Here is a 22,737-nt window from a genome sequence, read left to right as displayed (position 1 = left end):
TTGTGAATTATTAATATTCAAAGGATGTTTTACATTGGTTGAAAAGTATCCATAGAATGTCTCATTTGTGAATTCTCCTTCAAAAGTCGATTGCAATGGTCGTTTTATGTCAATTTCTTTTAAAATTGCCAGTTCAAAATCGTTAATACAACAGAACCAGTGATTTAATTGCAATGGAAGAGAGTGAATTTTCATGATTGCTTAACAGGAATCTATTGATTTTTTTTTCATATCATCACCGTTTCTTGATTGATTTCTTTGCATTTCCATAAACATTGCATTAGACAGGATAAGCAAAAATATATTTTTTTCTTTTTGAGTTAAAAAAATAATAGAAATATTTAAAGATCATAGAAACAATTATTTTTTAGACATTCCAAGACATGCCACAATGATAATAATCATATTTTTATTTTATATCTTTATCTGTAATTTTCATTCCAGATAACAATATGGCAATGTCTCACAACTTGACTGAACTGTCTTTAAAAGTTATCTATAGAATTCTTAAATAAATATTTGGTTTACTGTTTTACTAATGTTATGCTTTTTTATCTCTTTCTCTCCAGCCCAGTGCTGTCGCAAAGCACTTTGTTGCCCTCTCAACAAATGCAGTAAGTAAGGATATTGAAATGGTTGTAGAAAAACTATTATTTCATTTAAAGGACTCATAATGTTATTCATCAAAGCTTTTTGATGTTTCAAAAACATGTTTTGACCAGCCCACCATCTGAATCATTATCATCATTACAACCAATCTCTTGATTACGGCTCCCAAAATATTTTATTCAAATCTGAATTGGATTCTGTTTTTGTCAGTAACTTAGTCGGTTACAATGTTGGCAAACCCTGGTGTTTTACCCTTAGTTATATATATATTCTCTACTCCCATTACATTCTTGTTTGAGATATGAATATGTTTCTAGGGATAGACAGTAACATGTATTCGAAGATTGAAATAAAATCCTGGGTAGGCTTCTTGACCTCCCGTAGTGGACAGGGAGGCACTTACTGTGTCTTCTCTACCCCTATATCTCTTTTCCAACTTGCTTTCTGTCTTTGTCTTGGAATGAGATTACTTGGTTTTGCCCTTCTTATGGACGGCTCCTTGGCTGGGAGGGAAACACTCAACTGTATTTTAATAATTTTGGGAGATAATATTTTTTTCTTTGTAAATCATGTCTCAGTTATGTATTGTTATATTTGTTGTTATGAATGTATAATGTAAACATATTAGTGATTCCTTTTAGTCGAATCCTGTACTTGTGTTTAGATGAGACTTTTAGGTGATCTCAAACTAAGTGCACTGATGGCATGCTCACCTGTTCCCCATTTGTACCTGTCTCCTTTGTCTTGCTTTTCTTGTGAGCTTTTAATTGTAATCGAGAATTTTGTTACTATCACATTTTGTGACTGGTGCTGAAATGACCTAAATGTGTTGCAACAAACAAGATCGCAGCAATGAAATGCACCTAACAAGTGACTTGCACTGCATAAAATTATGCACTATGAAATTCAAGATAGCCAACAACCAAGTCGTTGAACCCTGCATCTTGGAAAAAATTGGCCTTAAAGACTGCCATCTCGTGTCAACTATCATGATATTAAAGCTACATCAAAAGACATTCTTTTTATTTATTGAAAAGTGGTGCATGGACAGTGCCTGTGAGAGTGAATGGAGGAGAAGGGAGGCCAAGGAGGAGTTGGTTTCAAGACAAGATATGCTGGATGGGGAGAACAACCACAGAAGCAGGACAGGCACAGTTAATAACAAGAAAGGAGTTCTGTCAGGTATTTGAGAACTATGTCCAACAAGGATCCACCTTCAAGATGAAGAAATAAGAAGATGACATGAGTTGAGCACAATAAATTTATTGAAATACCTTATATAAAATATGCAGAATAGTATATGTTCAATTTGGTGCTTATTTTGTGAGTTTAAAAATATTTTAAAGCTTTTTTATATTTTTCTTTCAATTCCAGCCCAAAGTGAAAGATTTTGGTATTGATGAGAAAAACATGTTTGAATTTTGGGATGTAAGTAAGCTGCTAAAATTAATCTTTATTTTTTAAATTCTATTTATATCATAGTTGGCTCTTTTAGGCATTTAAAAACTTTAATGACAAGTGGGCATGTGCAGAGTGAAAATAGATTTAGAAGAAAGAGACGTCATATCAAGGTGGTAGATAGTCAAAAGCTATTGTTACTCGTAATTGTGTACAGTCGATTGGATCCTCTGATATACAACAAGGGGTGTTCCACCTATTTCTATTTAAACGAAAAGAAAACAACATTTCTTATTCAGATAATGGCTTATATTAGCAATGACTATGAAAAAATTTTTTTTTCTATTTTTGTAGTAAATACTACTCTTAAATCAAAGCCCTATCTCCACTGAGTAAAAATCTTTTTAAATTTTGAAAATCCATTAATATATAACAAAGTTATGCAGTTTCAAATGTTTCATTTATTTGGATGACTCACAAAGAGAAAAAGTGCTGAAAATATGGGACGCTTCTTTTGCGTTTTATTCTGGTTTGTGGCTGTATCTCGCTTAATACGTGGAATTAGATATTACAACTTGGCCATTTTATGGCCAAATTATCAGAAAATATGATGAAGACATCAGAAGAGTTCTAACTTGTATAGTTTTAGAGCTGTATGGCTAGGGTCAACTATAATTTTGTTAAAAAATATACATAATATTGATCATTTGGAACTTTTCCGAAGTGTAATTTTGTGTTTACAACCCATACAAATGACACGAAAAATGCCTGCTAAATTATTATCAATCAGTCCCGTGAGACCATGGCTTATGTTATTTCTAGTATTTATTTGAGAGAGAGAGAGAGAGAGAGAGAGAGAGAGAGAGAGAGAGAGAGAGAGAGAGAGAGAGAGAGAGAGAGAGAGAGAGAGAGTGTTGATCTACTATCCCTATGACATAACAATGAAACAATACCTTAATTTTAAAAAAGCGCACGAGGATTTGTGTCATCATTCATCGCGAACAAGGTTGCCAGATGACCACGTGTGTGGCCAAATATATAATTTTGTTTCTTTTATTAAATTTTATTCATCTATTTTTGTCTCAGTGACATTTATCTAGTGTATTCAATTTTCTGTTTGTTAAAATTTAGTTCATTTTAAGTGGGCCAGTCTTAATAGTAAAAGTCATATGATTTTCTATTTAGCCACTTTTGAAGTCGAATTTGGTCAGGTTAAAGTCTGGCCTTCTGGCAGCCTTGCCTCGCTCACGTCATTTTCGTGTTGTGCGATGGGGGAGCAAAATGGCTGTCTCCCTATTTTCACTCATTGAAATGCAAATTGGGTTGATGTTTTGTGAGAATGCAGGAAAAGTACTTATCATAATCCAATGAAATTTGAAATATAAATAGAAGAAATGTGCATATATAACCTTATGAGCAACAAAATCTCTCCTCTTTGTAGTTTTAGAAATATTGTACTCCAAAGAGTAAAAATCTATTTTTAACGGTCTTCTGGTAATCGTATGAGTTTTGTTGCTTGACATAATCTAAAATGACCTCTTTTCTAACTGTATGCCAACTTTCAGTCATATTCATCGATAAACAGCGTCGTAATTAATTTTTTAAAATAGCATGTACGCAACGGCTTAGTCCCATATTTTGTCGCGAATTTGGGCACTTCGTGAGCGAAAAAGAGGCCCAAAGATTTGTGCGGGATAGTCATTGCTACTTATATTCAGAGTTTATCTTAGTTACCTCGAGATATTATTTAAATAAAATGCCTGATGTAAATAGATAATGGCTTTTTTGTTGTTTGGCTCTCTAGGCAAAGAGAGCAGATTTGGATTCTGGGGAACACTCCAAGCCAATCGTTACAATGAAAAATATGCGGGCAATTGATCATGTTATCATATTTAGTAATAATTCTTTGTTATATTTTTCATATTTTGTAAGTCACATATCGTGGATAATTGTTTTTTGTATTTTTAATTTATCATTATTATTATTATTATTATTATTATTATTATTATTATTATTATTATTATTATTAATTATTATTATTACTATTATTATATTATTATATTATTATTATTATTATTATTATTATTATTATTATTATTATTTATTATTTATTATTATTATTATTATTATTATTATTATTATTATTATTATTATTATTATTACCTTGAAAAAAAAACAAATTAAAGAAGTTTTATCATTGACAATATTGTTTTGCATTTTTTTTGCAATATTCACTGCAAAATGTTTTTTGAAAAGATTAAACATTCAGCATCTTTAATTGTTGTAATTGCGTAATTTTTCATATCATGACCTGATGTTTGGTATTTCTCCTAACAGTGGGTTGGTGGGCGCTACTCTCTATGGTCAGCCATAGGTCTGTCTATTGCTCTCATGGTTGGTAAGTTCATATCATGTATTTGTCGTAAATGTTCAGAGATATATTGAGATTTAACATTTCTGAGGGTTTATTCTCTGAGTGAATTTATATTTTATTTTTTCAAGGAAAAATTACAGATTTCTCTATCAAATAAATTATATTTACTAAAATAAAAAAGAAAATAGAAAAACATAACAAAAGATAAAAGAACCCATAAAGAAAAAAAAGGAACCAAAAGAAAAAAAAAAAAAAAAAAAAAGAACCCACCTAAAATCTCTTAACATTTATTCATTCTTCTACCTAAACTTTCAGGCATGGACAATTTTGAAGCTCTCCTGGCTGGTGGCCACCACATGGATGAGCATTTCAAACAGGCTCCCTTTGAGAAAAATGTAAGTTGTAAAATCACATCAGAGTTTTGAGATGATGTAGTTGATAGCCAAAAAAGAAAAAAAAAACAAAAAAAACAAACGAGCAAACAAACAAAACATCTCAAATAATACAAATAGAAAAACAACTCCAAAACAGAACAAAACAAAACAAACAAAAAAAATCAAGACGAAAAACAAAACAAAACCAAACCAAAAAAAAACCCCCAAATCCCCTCCCCCTCCCTAAAAAAATCACCAACAATAAATGATTGAATAAATAATTTCATAAATAGATAATTCAATTTTAAAAATGAGAAAAAAAAAAAAAAAAAAAAGAGGAATAGATCAATAAAAGAAAGTAAGTGCCACTGTGTGGTCTTGTAGTATGGCACTCATGGAAAAGGCTTGCATTCTCTCAATGAGTACCTGGCTGTTAACAGCGAACAATTTTTTGTAATATTACATTACAGGCATCATGTTTCATTTTTTGTCAAGTGTTGCTGTTTGCTAGGGACCCATTGTAAAGCGCTTATAGCGCATTCATTAGATATTATGCTTTATAACTGCTCAAGCTTTTAAGAGAGAAAGACAGAAAAAAAAGAAGAAAATTATAACATCACTGAATTGAAAGCAATGAAAGAGAAATGCGTGAAAATAAAATCCTAATTCCACTTATACATTTTTTGGAAACTTTGAATTATCTTACGTTATCATCATCATCATCATAAGCATCATCTACCTTATCATAAATTCTCTTTATTCCCCACGAAAAATTTGCACAACCAGGTCAAATTGTATGCTTGGAGTCTCTGTCCACTCTTATCTCCTTCTACATAGTCCTTCTCCCAAAAAACCTATCCCAACACTTATTGAGCCAATAATCAATTCTTGTTCATTGAAAAATCTTGGCCAACAACACCGTCGTTAAATTTCTTACTATATGTATGTTTTAGTTGTGAACATTTGTTAGTTTCTTGATTGGAGACCATTGACAATATATTTTATGGACTCGCCAGTCTACTCAATATTAATATTACTTTTATTCTCATCCTTAGATTCCAATGATTCTGGCAGCCCTTGGTATTTGGTACTCTAATTTCTTCAAGGCCCAGTCCTACACCATTCTACCATACGACCAGGTGAGTAGGAACCAATTACATTCTTGCTCTTGTTAAGCTTTTTACTTATCTGAATTTTAACTCGGTAAGTTTTGTTAGTCATTTCTTTTTGGGTGGGGTCATTTGACCTGCCATGGCGAGCAGGGGGTCACGTGTTGTGTCTTCTATCCTCTTATATCTGTTTCCCGAGTTGCTTTCTGCCTTTGTCTAGAATGAGATTGCTTGGTTTTGGACTCTTGCCGGAGTCCTTAGCTGAGAGGGAAATAGTTGAATATTTAATATTAGTTTTGGGAGATTATTTTTTTCCTTGTAATTCATCTCTATGTTATGTATTATTCGTTTCATTTTCTGTTTTTGGATATATTCAGTAAAAATTTGAGTGTATCCGCATAGTGGGATCCTGAGCTAGCGTCTGGATGAGACTTTTAGCTGATCTCAAATTAAGTACAAAAAGTGCTCTGGGAATCTACATCTGTCCCTATTTGGACCAGCCTCCTTTGTCTTACTCTTCTTGGGTGCCTTTACTTGCAATTCTAGAAAATTTTCACTATCCCATTTTCTTCCTTTTTACTGGTGCTCAGATGTCCTAAATGTATTACAAGTGCCATAAATCCCTTAATAACAAAACAAACAGTCATTTCTTTCTCAAGCCACAATCCAGAGCATCGTATCTGTGGCCATTTCTGGCAGGATGAGCCAGATGATGAAATTTGAATTTTAAGTCAAAGTTTTAAGGCTTGAAATTAAACACATTATTCACTCCTCTCAGTGAAAAATTTAATTTTATAATTTTAGACACATTTTATTTTCGTTGTCATGCTCACTTTGACAATATGCTGAATTAAGGTGGTTTTTGATTTCATGACTTTATTCTATTATTTTCTTTTGCAATAAGGATGTGTACCAAAACATTTCTTATTTTACCGCGTTTTAATTTGACCTTATGATTTTATATCACTCTTCGCTCTGAAATGAAAAATTGTGTCAATTAATGGTAGCATGTCTGACCAGTAATCAGGAGGTCTGAGGATCGAACCCCCTTTGAGGCAGATTGATTTTTTGGGATGTTTTTTTTTTTTTCTTTTCTTTTCCCTTCTTCTTTGTTAGGCATTATTTCATAAGCGCCTTTTCAGATTTATGTCTTACACCTGCTCCCTAATTTGTCACATTGAAAAAAGTATCTTAAGCAACTGTAGAACTTCTGGGTGGGGTTCCTGACCTCCCATAGTGAACAGGGAGGTACTTACTGTGTCTTCTATCCCCCTATATCTGTTTTCCAACATGCTTTCTGTTTTTGTCTTGGGATGAGATTAATTGGTTTTATCCTAGCCCTGGCCAGATACCCTTGCTGGGAGGGGAGGGAAAACAGTCAAATGTATGGTTAGGGTTTTGGGAGATGATATTTTTTCTTGAAAATCATCTCTCTTTAGGCATTGTATTATTTTTGTTTTACATATGATTTGTAAACATTTGAGTGTGTTCCTCTAAGCAGGGACCAGTGCTTATGTCAGAATGAGACATTTAGGTGATCTCAAACTAAGTACATTGATAGTTGCTCTTGGAATCTACATCTGTTCCCTATTTGAGCTAATCCCCCTTTGTCTTCCTTTTTCTTGAGTACTTTAATCGTAACTCTAGATCTTTTTACCATCCCATTTTATTCCTTTTTACCGGCGCTGGTACGACCTAAATGTTTTGCAAGTGCCGTAAAACCCTTAAAAACAAACAAACACCTGCTCCCTAATTTGTCACTTTGAAAAAAGTATCTCAAGCAACTGTAGAACTTATGAAAAAAAATAAGTAGTTAAAGTTTCTTAAGTAGATTGTCTTTTTATTTTCTTCCCCTGCCAGTACTTGCATCGCTTCCCTGCCTATTTCCAACAAGGTGACATGGAGAGCAATGGGAAATACATAACACGCAATGGAGAACACGTCGACTACAGCACAGGGCCAATTGTATGGGGAGAACCTGGCACCAATGGACAGCATGCTTTCTATCAGCTCATCCACCAAGGTATGTAGTAATAAATATTAATTTGAAATGGTAGTTTTAAAGAGAAAAAGGTGAAGGAAAGTCACTTATCACTGTTTTTGAGGGTTGTTGGTTCAAATCTTCTTTATGATGTTTAAGTTTATTATTTTCACTCCTTTTTTTTTAAATCTTTAAAGACTGTCCTATTGCAGACAGATTTTGAAATTGATTTAAAGCCTCAGCACCCTCAGAGTTGCTGTCGTTTTTTGTTTTGTTTTGTTTTTTTTTCTTTTTTAATTGTCCTTTAAATGGCTTAAAATGTGAATCTTAAGACATATCTAATTAGGAAAATTGTGACATTAAAAAAAATCCCAGATAGTTAATTTTTTGCGTTTATCTAAGCATAAGCTTATTGTATGCGTTTATCATATAATAGCATTAGTATTAGTAGTTCAAGTCAAGTATAATCAAACTTGTAATATTCGTCCATCTACTGTTGAGAGTTATCTTCACTTGTTTTCTTTATTCTTTTATTCCCTGCGTATGAGTCAATCAATCTGCTGGAATAAGACTTTTGAGCAATATTGAGATATATAAAGATACACAGCAAACTGTCAGGAAAGTTCTGTACTTTTTCTTTTTGAGTACGCAACATTGACAGTGATCAGTCAGTTTGTCTTGTTTTTTTTTTTAACAAGAAGAAGAGAATTTGTCAGCATGCCAATGGTAGATAAAATCACAGCTTTGTTGGGAAATGGAGGGGCACACTGGTGGCATACTGGGTTGAAACGATATTGATTTAGATCAAGGTTGAAATGCTGGGATTCAAGATTAAACTAATGTAGTCGATTGGTAAACATGTACTGAAATGGGTGTGTGCAATGAGGGAATGGATAACACAACGTTTTGTAATTGATTATTATCAGACTCCGTTACCAGCTAGCATAGACTTGAAGGTCTTTAGAGAGGCTATCCAAAAGCATTACTATCTCCTGCTTTGATATTTAAACGATAGATATTTATATGTATTTTATTATCCTTGGAACCCTTTGCTGTGACTGGATGAGACTTTCAAGCAGTCTCAGACTGTGCACTTATTATTAGACTTACTTATGTCTGCTGCATAAGTCCCCATCGTCTTTTCTAGATCTATGTATTTTTGACTATTACGTTGTCCCCCGCCCCTTTTTTTCCACAAGGTGTGTAAAACAATGTTGTTTTAATGTTTCAGGCACTCACTTGATTCCTTGTGATTTTTTGGTTGCTGTGGATACCCATAACCCCATTCAAAATGGAATCCATCATAAGGTAGATTACATTGATTTGCATTCAAGGTTATCTTTGTTACCATTAATCCAAATACTCCTTTCCATTTATTGTTAGACTAAAAATTAAGTTGTTCTTTATAAATGAAACAGAAAAAAGTGCTGTCATAATGAATTTTGATAAATATTTATGTTTCATAGTAATAGGGCTTTACAAAAGGTGAGGCAGATCAGGAGCTGGAGGGCTGGAGATGGGTGCAGGAAAGGAGGAGATTAAGGGTAAGCAAATCGAAGACAGAATATAAGTGCATCGGACAACAGAGAGCAGGACCTCCAATAAAGATAGGAGAGGAGGATGTGCCAGAGACAAACCAATTCAAATACTTAGAAACAACTGTTCAAGGAGATTGGGGCAATGAGATGGAGGTTAAGAAGAGGATACAGGCAGGCTGGAATAATTGGAGGACTGGTAACTAATTTCTGCAAAACTGAAGGGAAAAATATATACATCTGTTATATGGATTAGAGACAGCAGCTACAACAAAGAAACAAGATAAAGAAGTTCAGGTGGCAGAAATGAGGATGCTGAGATGGTCACTTGGCTGGACAAGAAAAGATAAAGTGAGAAATGAACGAATTCGAAGGTTGACTGAAGTGAAGAATATATCAATAAAGATGAGGGAAGATAGATTGAAATGGTTCAGACATATTAAGAGACGAAAGAGAGAGAACATGGGAAGGAAAGTATTGGATATACAATTAGCGGGAAAGAAGAAAAATTTTTTCCATGTCTTTGTTTAAAGAAAATCCTGCTTATTCATTCTACAACCACGCAATGGTAACAAATAGATGGTTGGGTAGTAGACATTATAAAGAGATTAATTATTTTTCTTTTTGACCAGAGTGGTTTCAGTTGAAGTTGAATTGAATATTAAAGAAGACAGTTTTGGCTTGAAACTGGTTTTATATTGTTCATGTGTGTGTGTGTGTGGGTGTATGTGTGTGTGTGTGTGTGTGTGTTTGTGCATGTGTGTGTTTACACACATAAATATTTCATTTTAGTTTTTAGGGATATAAAGAATACTTCACAAGACTTGTAAAACGTCTTCTCTTTAACTCAGGACAGGCTTATATTCAATTATTTCTAATCAAATATTCTTTTTTTTAGTGAAACTATTAAACCTGAGAGAATATTCCTCAAGACAGTTTTAGACTTAAACAATCCATCTAATATAGGGTGTCTGCTCCCGCTGGCCTAAATGATGATGTCCGCCTATGTTCTGGGATGAAAAAATAAATAAAGGGAAATGCACATAAGTTTTTAACTCTCTACCCAGATTCTCCTGTCCAATTTCCTGGCCCAAACAGAAGCCCTGATGAAGGGCAAGGGTGCTGATGAGGTGGAGGCTGAGCTGAGGGCCTCAGGAATGTCTGATGAGCAAGTCAAGCTGATTAAACCACACAAGGTAGGACGGGTGGAGATTCCCTCCGTTTGAGAATGACTGCTCCCTAGGGAGGTTTGAGAGGTTCTCTCGATCCATCTTTGCTGTCTCTTTTGTCTTCCAATATTTGTTGTCCTTTCCTTATAACTTTCTATTCTTAAATCTTTCAAAGTCAAAGAGGGTGACTGATTGCTTTCTTAATAATATTTTGAAAATGTTATGTTTTGTTTAACTTACGCTGCTGCTTTTATTACTGCTGGTTTTGCCATTATGCATGCAATTGAAAGCTCTTTCCACACTATTTCACATCGATGGTCGGCATATCATAGCTCTGGTCCCAATTTTCATTATCGGCGGTGTAAGAGTTCAGTAAATTTTTGCTTCCTGAATTGGCAACCCTGGTGGCATTTGTGATTATTCTAGGTCGTGATTTAAGTAAAATTGAATTGTGTTCCATTAGTGTGTAATTTTTTTCATAGGGCAGATTATGCCATGATTCAATAAGTGTGATGCGAAGTCTTCAACATTATCAACATCCTTCTGTAGAATTGTCCCTGAACATGCATTATTTGGTTGTGGTCTGGAATTATTGAGGTCTAGACTTAGAGCAGACTAATCATGATGATTGATTTGTTATAGCAGTTATTGTTCAAGTAACTGAAGATTGATATGCGGTGTGAGGTTTTGTGTTATTATGCTGAAGTGGATCATATCCCTGTGCTGCTGAAAAAAGGAAATAACACAAGGCCAAAGAATCTCATCATATTATCACTGTGCTGTCATGTTTCCCCTGGTGCAGTGATGTGGTATGACACTCGCTTTCAGATTGGAAGGTCCTAGTTTCAAGCCTAGTTTGGTGCAAGTTGGGTCCTTGGAAAAGGCTTTTCACTCTGTCTCTCACCATACCCATGTGTAAAAGAGTACCAGGCTGTCAACAGCGTTGTTATGACAGAAAAAAAATGTAATATTGCATAACAGGCATCATGTCTCGTCCTACATGTTGTTGCTGTTGGCCTTGGACCCCTTGTAAAGTGCTTTGAGACTCAAGTGGATAATACGCTATATAAAAACTCATTTTTTTCTTTAAATGATAAAGTCTGTTTTGTACAGATCTCATATTCCTGAAAATACCATAACACTTTCAGATCAAAACCTACTGACTTGTTTGATGCAATTGCTATTGTACCTCTCTCAGCGTGTCTCCAAATTCTCACTTTATCATCAGTGAATGACACTTTAAATCAGCGCTCATCAATAAACAGTACAGTTCTCCATTTGGATGAAAAACAACGCACTTTTGCCGTGCAATAACCTAAAATCCTTGTAATCTCATTCAAGTGTCAAATTCTATTTTGAATCCTCTAAAAAAACAACCCCCCCCCCCCCAAAAAAAAAAAAAAACCCCAAAAAAACAAACAAAAAAACGTGAGCTTTTATATAGAACAATATCCACTAAACGTGCACAAAATGCTTTACAAACATTGTAATAATTAAGGAAATTGTGAATATTTTAATGAAGAGAAAAACTGCCCTTACCCCCCCCCCCCCTCTTACCCAGGGTGTCAATCTTTCCATCGTTTGCTTTAATTTCCTTCTCTTAGGTCTTTGAAGGAAATCGTCCCAGCAACTCTATTGTATTCCAAAAGCTAACTCCATTCAACCTGGGAATGCTGATTGGTAAGTCTTTAAAATAGTATCAATCCCATATTTCTATGTGTTATTATTATTTTTTAAAAGATATTTTTTTTTACGAAGCATAACTAGATACTTATTTTTAAATTAATAAACAATCTTTCATGAGCAAATCAAACTGCACTGAGCTGTTTAAAAATAAAATGAAAAACGACCAACAGAACAAAGAGTACTCATAATATTATCTTGAAGGAGAAAATTATCAGTTGGATCCTTTTTTTTCAAGCACTACTTAAAATGAATATGAAGTAGATGCTTTATTTTTTTTAAAGACAACTAGTTTCATATTAAAATGATAAGTTAAAAAAATAAAACTATAATCATCAACTTTTATGTATATAAAAGGTTACCAATTTATTAGATTCTCGCTTTGATTTTATTTTCTTTGCTTGCTTTCACCAGCGATGTACGAGCACAAAATCTTTATCCAAGGCATGGTCTGGAACATCAACTCCTACGATCAATGGGGGTAAGTTGTCATTAAATAGGACAGTGACAGGAATATGTGGTGCTAAAATCAAACTTTGTAAACAATCTTGTATCCCTCAATTGGCCAAAATGATGAGTTGATAAAATTATATCAACAAAAAGAACAGATTCTACGAAGTTACTTGCTCAACTAAATTATGTGATAAATATGTGTAAATTAATCAAGTATTATTATTTTTTCTTTTTCTATCTTGTTGGATGATGGATCAATTAAACTTGCATTTTTTATTTTATAGACCATTGGCCTTTTCATATTTAATTTTGGTCTACTTTTGCTTATTACTACAAAATTAATTGTATCCTTGTCGCCTTTGCATTGTGAGTTTATATATTCATGACCAAACAAAAATACTTTATGTCACTTCAAATTGGTGTTAATCTAAATATTGTTAGTTGGTGGTTTATTAAAATTCCAGTCGATTTATTAATCAATTATGTTACAAAGGACCATGGTTGTAATATTTTATGGAAGAGATCTTATTTCAAAATCACACTGCCTAAATCATTTTGAAAAAGAAGAAGAAGAATGATCACATCACACCACCGTTTTGGAGATTACACTGGTTGCCTGTTGAGAAGTTTATATAAGATGGCAGTTTTGTGTTTCAAACATTTTTACAAAACGACACCCTCTTGTCAGTCAAATCTTTTATATCATTATGATCCTCCTTGATCCCTATTATCCAGTAATAAAATAGTCTTTAGAACAAATTCTGATTTAAAAAATGATAAAAAATAAACTGTATTCACCTATTGAATTGGTTAATTCATGACACTCCAAAATGTCTGGAATTCACTTCATTAGATGAGAAATAAGGTATTTATGTATGAGGTGAAATTCAAAAAGTACCTTAAAACACATCCTATGACTTCTTCTTTGACCAAATGGCTTTGTGATTAGAGCTGTTAAACGACATATTGATAAAATTATTAGCCTTTTTATGATTTGTGCCCTTTTTGTGTAGCATGTGTGTTTCTCTCTCATGCCATTATGCGTTTTGAGCTGCGACAAGGCGGTTTTATGCACCATATAAATATATCATATTATTATTATGATTAAATGAAGGGGCTTTTTCATTAATTCTCTTGAGTTCAACATGATTGAAATTGAACAAATTTGTTCAATTGTCCTTTCAAATGAACTCAAGAGAGTTAAGAGATTAAGCTCTAAAAATTAGGATGAAAAAAAGATATGAACTAATCTCTGAATTATGATGCGTTGTATCTTCAGATTTGTCGAAATTGATTCAATACCATTATAAACATGGTATGAAAATAAAAATAATAATTTCCATGTTGATTATGGGTGCATGTATTTATAAATCTTAACACAAATTATAAAACCTTAATGTTTTTTATATTAGACTTATTTTTAATTAAATTTCATTTTCTTTAGAGTTGAATTGGGAAAGAAGCTAGCTCAAGCCATCCTACCAGAACTTTCTTCCTCTGGTTCTGTCTCCAGCCATGACAACTCTACAAATGGTCTCATCAACCACATCAAATCTCATATGTAAAACCTTCAAATAATTTATATTATTATGATATTATTTAATTTTTTTTCTTATACCACTGCTACGATTAACATTATGACAATCGTCAGGTTGTGTTAAATGATAGATCTAGATTCTGTATCGTGTTAATGGGTTTGGTTATTATGGGACTGGGGGAGGTAGGTGGGGAAGCACTATTTAGTTTTTTTTTTTGTGCTCATTATGAGAATCTACATAGTTGTCATCATGTCTACATAGTTGTCATCATGCCTCTTTTATGTATCTTCAGCTGACATGTCATTGGAATAGGATGCACCTAGAGCTCAATATTTTTTAGGTATGGCGATATGAACAAATATTTCATAATCATAAAAGCTGTTTTCCATACTAGAATGGTCGACAACTTAGATTAGACATTTCTGTGTTTGTCTTTTATAAATCAAGTGAATGAGCTTGAAATGTCCCAAATAGGGAAGAAAAATCTTGACGTGACACCTATTATTCCAGTTCCAAAATCCTTGGAAGTGTTTATCTAACCGGGCCTTTGGAAGACTAATAATGAAAAGGTTACATATTGAATCATAACGTGCCATAACTATTTTATCAGCAGGGTGTATAGGCAGATTATTAGCATTGCAGGACGTAAAAGAGATAAAATGGAGTACCTTTCTTGACGATCAGCACATAATTAGACTAGAAAATAAGATGTCATTACTCTGAAACCAGAAGATCAACTACAGAAGGTTTGTATCCAGTGGAACCAGTGTTTTTTGACATCACAATTTTGTTTCCTACTGTCCTTTTCACTCATGGTTTGAGGGCTTGACTGATGTGCATAAGGCTGAAGATAAATTATTTTTCAATCTAGAATGAAAAGCTAACTATGGGGATTTAAGGATTTTAAAGTGATGATGGGGATAAAAGTTGATTATTATCTGTAGTATTCTGACTATTGTTGGTCAATAGTCAAATCTCACGAAGTGCAATGTTTGAATATTGATTTTATATTAAATGTATAACGTTGTTGTTAGATAGATTTTCTATCAATGTGATAGTTGCTTTGCCCAGTTAAAAATTAATTTAAAAAGATGGTGAGTAATTTCCTTTATGTTGATTACTTGCTATAAGGGCATATCATTTGAAGCTAGTATTTGAATCTGGCAACCTGAATGGGTGTGGTGTGTCTATTACTTGGACAGAAATCCAGAAATCTTTCCAAATTAGCAATTCCGTGGATAGCCTTCATAATTAGAACAACATATCAAGTCTAGACATTGTTTATGATGAAAGCCATAACACAAGTGATACTAAATTTCCTTTCAATTTTTTAATCAAACATTTTGCATACCGTTTTTCATAATATTCACCGTCCCAATTTGTCACCCCTAATAACATGTGAAGTGGAAAAAAATGAGTGACTATATTGTCCACAGATTTGCATTAAATTGTCACTACAAATGACCCTTCAGTTTAAATTGATAGCACACGAAACCTATCCTACCATAGTCGGTTTCAACCAGTTTGACATACATTGTCAAAAGCAAGCAATCAGTTAAATCATTAACTATTCTCTTATAAATTACTCAGTGCTCCTGAAGATGTTCAATTTGTTAAGTCCAGCCAATTAGATAAAAGGGAATGCTTTGTACGTAATAAAATATAAAATCTCCAAGGTTAATTGTAAATTTCTTAAATTAAGAAATGGATGACGATCTAAAATCATTCCATATAGACAAGTGTGCATGTCATTAACCAGGAGAAATATTTTAAAAAAATTATGTCATAGTTCCAATTACGCGGCTGTTCTGATTAAGCAACTTTCAGAATACGGGCTTCGTATGTGTATGTTTTCCATTTCTCCCATACTTTCAATTTGTGTCATAACATTTATTTTTTGGGTTTTTTTTTTCTAGCCATTGCTCGAATCCTTAACAGAGGAAATAGTGAATTTTTCTTTGTTTGGAAGATTTGTTTTTCTTGCAAATTATCTCTTTGCTATGCAATGCTATATACTTTTTAGTTTTCACTATATTTTGTATGCATTTGAATGTATCTGTTCTTCTGCTTAGGTGGGATGTTTATGCAGCTGAAATTCAACACTTTGATATAAGTATTGCTCTTTGAATCTACTTCTGCCCTCTCTTTGAACTAGTCCCCTTTGTTTAATTTTCTGTTTGGTGCTTTTAGCCTTTGGACTATACTGTTATTCCTCTTTTTACTGGAGTTGCAATGACATAGAAGTGTCACAAGTGTTGTGAACCTCAAAAAAATGTTTACAAAAATAAAAAGCAAAAAAAAAGCAAATAAACACATGTGATCCTCAATATGAAATGTGATGACATTTACCTATTGATGCATTTAGTGCAAACATTAGATTATTAACCCCCAATTTGCTCACTTTGACAACAAGGGTGATTCCTGTTGACATCAGACATCTTGTTTGATAAATTGTCTATATTCCTACGTGGAATGCCTTGGCGACGATATCTTATGATGTCATGGCGGAAGGGCATAATTTAATTAGTGCAAATATGACTATTTATATGGTTATTGAGAATACTTTAAGAAAAAAAGAAAAATAAGAACTTAATAGTTTTTTTTTTTATTCTCTTATTAGAATATATTCTCTGTTGCATGAATGCGATAGACAAGATATTATGACATTAAATTTTGGTAATTAAAAATTGTAAAAAATTGTTTAGTTATAAACGAATTATCGTATACTTTCCTGTTTTCACTCCTTCCAACTTATTCTTCTTCTTATCCTGTCATTGTCTGGTGCTGACTACAATCGAAACAACTGACATGAATGTTATTTCTTATTTTGAATTTGCATGAAGACATATCTAGTAATCTTTTGAATACAACGATTTTAATATAATTATTGAAATGAATTGATTCTTAAAATTCAGGGATCGAAAAAAAAATTAACAATGGTAATTGATTTTTGTTGCTATTTTGGTATATGTTATTATTAAATTGTAAATTTAGCTGTTAAAATCTAAAATCTAATACAGAATGAAACTACAAATTGGAGTGTTTTTAAAATCTTTTTACTTTTATATTTTGAGTAACTATACTCTACCAAAATAACCAAAGGAAAAAAACCCACAACCCCACCCCCTTCCCCCCACACCTCTGATCTCGTTGACTGCAACTTTGGTATGGCGTCAATGATAATTAATGAATCACAATGAAGTTTATTTTGGTAACATCCCTTCAAATGCAGTTGACTGACGACACTCTGCGTCATTTGAGCAACCTAATGCTCAATTGGAGAAAGGATGAGAGACTTACATGGCCAGGAAAAAAACCTTGAAATTTTGCTCCCTTAAAAAGTTAGGTCATGTTGCTGCAACATGTGACATGGCTTTGTCTTGTTGGAAAACACTCCAATTCTTCATGGACAAGTGTTTTTAGCTGGGGTCTTTGATCTCCCATGGTGGACAGGGCGTAACTTGCTGTCTCTTCTATTCCCCTATCTATTTTAAACAGACTTGGTATAACAAGAGAGCGATTCGAGACTGGGAATAATGAGAACTCGATCTAAAATAAATAGCAAAAATGGAAATCGCCATCCATAACACACATGCAAAGCAAAGAAAGCATTCTTGTTTCAACAATGCTACAATAGCAAAGGATAGCTGTTACTATCAGCAACGCTGGTTTTATGTGCTGATAAGGGCTTTGCCACTATGAATACCCCTCCAAATTAAATGAAATCATCCATCTTACCTATTATTGGATGAGTTCAAGTGTCACATCAATGCACCTATCGGCACTGTTCATTAGCATCACACCATGATCACTTGCCTTTTTATTTTTACAACGTCATAGCGTTCCTTTTTACTGGCGCTGATATGACCTTAACATGCTACAAGCGCCGTAAAGCCCTTAATAATAAAAACAAATATTGTACACATATTATAAAAAGGTAGCAAACAATGGTTTTTAACGTCCATTCAAGTGCAGAAACCAGGATAAATCGCTTGAACCTTGCTGACTGAACAATTCCTTGATTAAAGTGACCCAAACTGTTGAAAGAGCTATAAAACTTTGCAAACTAGGAAGAATATTTTCTTTACTTTGCTTGCTTTCCACGTCTGATGCCATTCATGCCAGTTCTTGTCATGTCCTGACAGGTTGTATTTAATGAGGAGCATTTCCTTTACGCCCCAAACTTCAGTGTGAAGAAAATTCATTTATATGAATCACTGAATGGCCTTAAACTGGTATTATGTAAGGGTGCACTTAATGCTGGAATTTGAATCACAAATAAACTGGTATTTTGTAAGGATGGACTTAATGCTGGAATCTGATCACAAATAAACTGGTATTATGTAAGGGTGGACTTAATGCTGGAATTTGAATCACAAATGTGCGGCTATGTGGTATGACACTCATTTTCGGATCGGATAGTTGTCCTTGGAGAAGGGTCTTTACTCACATTCTCTCACTGTACTCAGGTGTAAAAAGAGTACCTGGCTGTCCGAAAAAATTGCCTAACAGGTGTCATGTCCTGTCCTAAATGTTGCTGTTGGCCAGGGACCCCTTGTAAAGCGCTTTGAGCACATTTAGTGCATATAGAGCATTTATATAGAACAATATCCACTGGACGTGCTAAAAGTGCTTTATGAGGGGTACTCAGCCAACAGAACACTTCACATGTAGGATGAGACATGATGCATGTTAGGCAATATTACAATTTATTTTCAGACATTTTCTGGTCATTTAACTTTAATTCAGATTTCAGCATATGCTCCACTCTAACATATTACCAAGTTGCGAAGGTGGGTCACATTTTCTCTTCCTTTGGGAATTTAGATTTGTGCCTTGTGTTTGTTGTATCTCCACTGCCATTCCTGATCAATTAAAAAGAACAGTTGATTCCATTTTAACATATTTCATATGCAATAAATAATTGACTTATTATAAGCGACACTGGCTGTTGAAAATATGACCATTATCTTCTAGGCTAATGTCTGTACCTACACCGAATTGAAGACACATAAACTGACAAAAGCAAATAAAGGTGAAACACTAATTTAATTCAGAATAAAATTAACCATTCTTGAAATACATATCACATCAGCAGCTTGTGGTGAAATTCTATAATAATAATAATAATAATAATAATAAATGCCTAATTGTTACAGTAAATCTGACTGCAAATCTCCCAGAGCTTGTGTTAATTTCTTCATCTTATTTTCCATAGCTCGTTTGTTAGTTTCATTTTCTCGTAACAAATCCCTCATTTCTTCCTCCACCATTTCCACCTGAAAAAGAAAAATAAAATTAAATTTAATGATTTTACCTCTTTTTCCATCCAAACATCAAGTGCATTTATATTACTTTTCCTGTCTCAAAATAACTCTGATATAGCAACAGAGCAGGATTTTATAACATTGTCTTTAAGCGTTATATTTATCTTAAAGATTTCTAAGAAATTCAAACATGGCTCTATATAATAATATGGCATGGACATAGTCTAGTGTAGTATCGATTTAGTGACTTAAAATAGGGCCCACCTTCTTATCTTTATGGTCCGGGTAGCTTACATCATTAACAAAAAAACAACAAAACAAACAAACAACAACTATAAACACACACACACACACACACACACACACACAAAACAGGCCCGATTTCCAATCCAGGTAGCTATGGTTTAGTTCTGATCCTTCAGCCACTCAGCAGTGATAGGTTAAGTTATCTCATATTATATGAACTAGCATCCGGTCAAGAGGATATCAGGGAATTATCACCGTCCCCTTAGGGCTACAGGAACAGGATAAACTCCCATATCCGTCTGGAAGACCTTTTTTTTTTTTTACCTTTTTATTGGCCAGTTCCACTTCCTGTATCTTTTCAGTCTCAATCTGTCTCAGCTTTTCCTGACACGCCGCCTCCTTCACGTCTAGCTGTTGGCGAAATGCCACGTCAGCCATTTTCAGTTTGTCAACAGCTTGTCTGAGGGGAAAGGAACGAATTGTAAATATAATCTCTTTTCTACAGGAAGGATTTCTACAGCATTTTGACAAATTTAAAATTAACGCGACCTTGATGGCCGAGTTGAGCAGCGTAATTAGGCAATTTTCAAAAACGTCTCCAGTAAAAAACAAAAATAATATCAATGGTAATAAAATGTGAAGCTGGGTGGGGTTCCTGACCTCCCATAGTGGGCAGGGGGGTACATACTGTGTCTTCTATCCCCTTATATCTGTTTTCCAAGATGCTTTCTGTCTTTGTCTTGGAATGAGATTACTTGGTTTTGTCCTGGTCCTGGCCAGATGCCCTGGCTGAGAGGGAAACAGTCGAATGTATAATTAGTTTTGGGAGACGATATTTTTTTCATTGTAAATCATCTCTCTGTTATGCACTGTATTATGCTTTCTTTATATTATATATGGTTTGTAAAACATTTGAGTGTGTTCCTCTTGGCGGGGACTGTGCTTGTGTCTGGATGAGACTTTTAGTGATCTCAAACTAAGTAGGTACTTTGATAGAGTGCTTTTGGAATCTACACCTGTTTCTTATTTGAACCAATTCCCCTTTGTCTTCCCTTTTCTTGGATGCTTTATTGTAATTCTAGAACTTTTTACTATCCCATTTTCTTCCTTTTTACTGGCGCTGATATGACTTTAATGTGTTGTAAGCGCCGTAAAACCCTTAAAAACAAAACATAAAAACAAAACAAACAAAATGTGAAGATCTGGAACGATTAGATATCTTGTCACTCAGGATTTGATGTTCTGCATTAAGCCGTCCATATACGGAAGTGCCAAGAGGAGTGGATCATAATTGATACATGGCTCACCCCATCATGTGTAGTTATAAATTCAAGCAATGCTGAGCATTGTGAGTGACTTAATGGGTGGTATTGATTGCAAAACTCAGGCCCGAGCATCATGCCATTGCATAAGATACTTTTCATACACTTTCCCCACCCTCCTTGGATGTAAATGAATACTTGGCTTTAAGCAGCTATGGAGTTGAGCATCGGTATAAAGAGTGCGCTTTGTCCGTGACTTTTTATGAAATGAAAATTCATTCCCTAGGTATACCTGGTTTGGGTTGGGAATAAATAAGGCATCATGAAATGCTTAGTACCATGATAAGTATCTAAATAGAAAAACAGAGAGTAAACTGCTTCTGTAGAACGTACTTGGATTGTTGTAGGGCCATGTCTCTCTCAGCTGCCAGCTTGGCCTCTTTTTCACTCCAGTTGTTCCTCATCTGGGTGACTTGCTGTTCCAGACGACCAATCAGCTCAGATTTCTCCTTCCATCTGGCACTCAGCGTACTGTGGACGATTTGACAAGACAAACGAGTTGATGTCATAAATAAGAATTAGATAAATTAGTAATTTGTAACCCAACGCATCGCTTTAGTGGGAGGTCCCGCCGATAGTTCAGTTGGTAGAGTGCTCACTTCACACGTAAAAGGGACCGAGATCATCAATCCCGGGTAATAATTATTTTGTAATTATTTTGACTGCCCTCCCCCTCCCCCCTTCCTCTTCCCACTCCCCTCTTTCCACACAGTAGCTAGATCAGACTTGGTGGAAAGTACTTTGCGATAGACTAGCGTCCTATCCAAAGGGTAGCAAGCGATTGCTTCTGCCCGTTTCACGCTACAGATAACGGGATAAACTCCGGTTCAATAATATGTCTAATGGCTCTGAGAGACTTTGTATGTTGGAATGAACTTGACGAACAAAGTTTTGTTTAACCTCAGAACAAAATCAGGAAATTTAAGTTGATTCAATTTTAAGAAACAAATCTTGTTCTCAACAATAATGGATATGTTGCTGCTTAAAGCTCGGAAGAAATCAAATTGATAAAAGGGAAGAGAAGATTCAGTTTAATTTACAAGGACAATGAATGAGACACTAAAGACGAATGAGAGAAGAGAGGATGGCGTTGTCAAGGTTTAGTGCCTCATTTATCATGTTTTTATTTTTTTTTGGACAAAGTTGAAACTCAAACAGCCCACACTACCAGTCTTCGTAAATTAAATTAAAGCATCTTTTCCTTTTTATACGTGTTTCATTTCTTGGAGATTCAATCAGCAACATTTGCATTATTGAGGTGAGTGAGATTTGTTTCTTGAACTTGAAAACTAAAATTTGCTATTTCCCGAAACGTCCACATCATCTGTCTTAGTAACTGAAAATTTAACTTCTCTTCCCTCTTATTATTGTTACTTATTGCTCCTCAAAGGGGTTGGGGGGGGGGGGGGGGGGGGTATTTGATCTAACTCAAATTCTTTTAGTGAAACATACAATTGAAATGTTAGCATTAGGTTCACCCTGACATTATATCGTTTTGAGATGGGGGTAGGGGGGGGGGGGGGGGGGTGTCACCTATTGCAGCCAGGAGGAATTTCTTTCCAATAATTATAACATCTCTTATTGTTCATCTGATTGGCCTTTTAACTGATTTCATCGTGGGAGTTTGTAACAACAATTCGACCGGTAAGATCTAATGTATAATATAAGGTTAGAGTAAT

At 34.2% G+C, this 22,737-nt stretch overlaps 2 protein-coding genes across 5 annotated transcripts in view; one reads left to right on the top strand and one right to left on the bottom strand.

Moving 5' to 3' along the window:
- Window positions 1-17,257, top strand: part of LOC144977081 (glucose-6-phosphate isomerase-like) — a 32,506-nt gene extending 15,249 nt beyond the window's left edge. Inside the window, exons 7-17 of one of the 2 annotated variants that reach the window (XM_078921835.1) lie at window positions 570-614; window positions 1,984-2,037; window positions 4,345-4,405; window positions 4,697-4,776; window positions 5,811-5,894; window positions 7,725-7,887; window positions 9,077-9,153; window positions 10,448-10,576; window positions 12,154-12,229; window positions 12,647-12,713; window positions 14,130-17,257. In XM_078921835.1, coding sequence (XP_078777961.1) covers window positions 570-614; window positions 1,984-2,037; window positions 4,345-4,405; window positions 4,697-4,776; window positions 5,811-5,894; window positions 7,725-7,887; window positions 9,077-9,153; window positions 10,448-10,576; window positions 12,154-12,229; window positions 12,647-12,713; window positions 14,130-14,250 — 957 coding nt within the window. In that variant the 3' untranslated portion in view covers window positions 14,251-17,257. The remainder of the gene's footprint in view (window positions 1-569; window positions 615-1,983; window positions 2,038-4,344; window positions 4,406-4,696; window positions 4,777-5,810; window positions 5,895-7,724; window positions 7,888-9,076; window positions 9,154-10,447; window positions 10,577-12,153; window positions 12,230-12,646; window positions 12,714-14,129) is intronic. The other variant, XM_078921836.1, reaches the window with a different exon arrangement.
- Window positions 17,258-19,253: 1,996 nt separating this feature from the next.
- Window positions 19,254-22,737, bottom strand: part of LOC144977078 (leucine-rich repeat and coiled-coil domain-containing protein 1-like) — a 322,882-nt gene continuing 319,398 nt past the window's right edge. For all 3 annotated transcript variants that reach the window (XM_078921832.1, XM_078921833.1, XM_078921831.1), the window contains exons 24-26: window positions 21,392-21,529; window positions 20,061-20,196; window positions 19,254-19,502 (exon numbers count right to left, since the gene is read on the bottom strand). In XM_078921832.1, coding sequence (XP_078777958.1) covers window positions 19,377-19,502; window positions 20,061-20,196; window positions 21,392-21,529 — 400 coding nt within the window. In that variant the 3' untranslated portion in view covers window positions 19,254-19,376. The remainder of the gene's footprint in view (window positions 19,503-20,060; window positions 20,197-21,391; window positions 21,530-22,737) is intronic.

This window comes from Berghia stephanieae, chromosome 7 (genome assembly GCF_034508935.2).
Source record: "Berghia stephanieae isolate SIO BIC M18660-M18661 chromosome 7, UCSD_Bste_1.3, whole genome shotgun sequence".
NCBI classification, from domain to species: Eukaryota; Metazoa; Mollusca; class Gastropoda; order Nudibranchia; family Aeolidiidae; genus Berghia; species Berghia stephanieae.
Note: the sequence above shows the minus strand (reverse complement) of the source record. Positions and strands in the feature narration are given on the sequence as shown.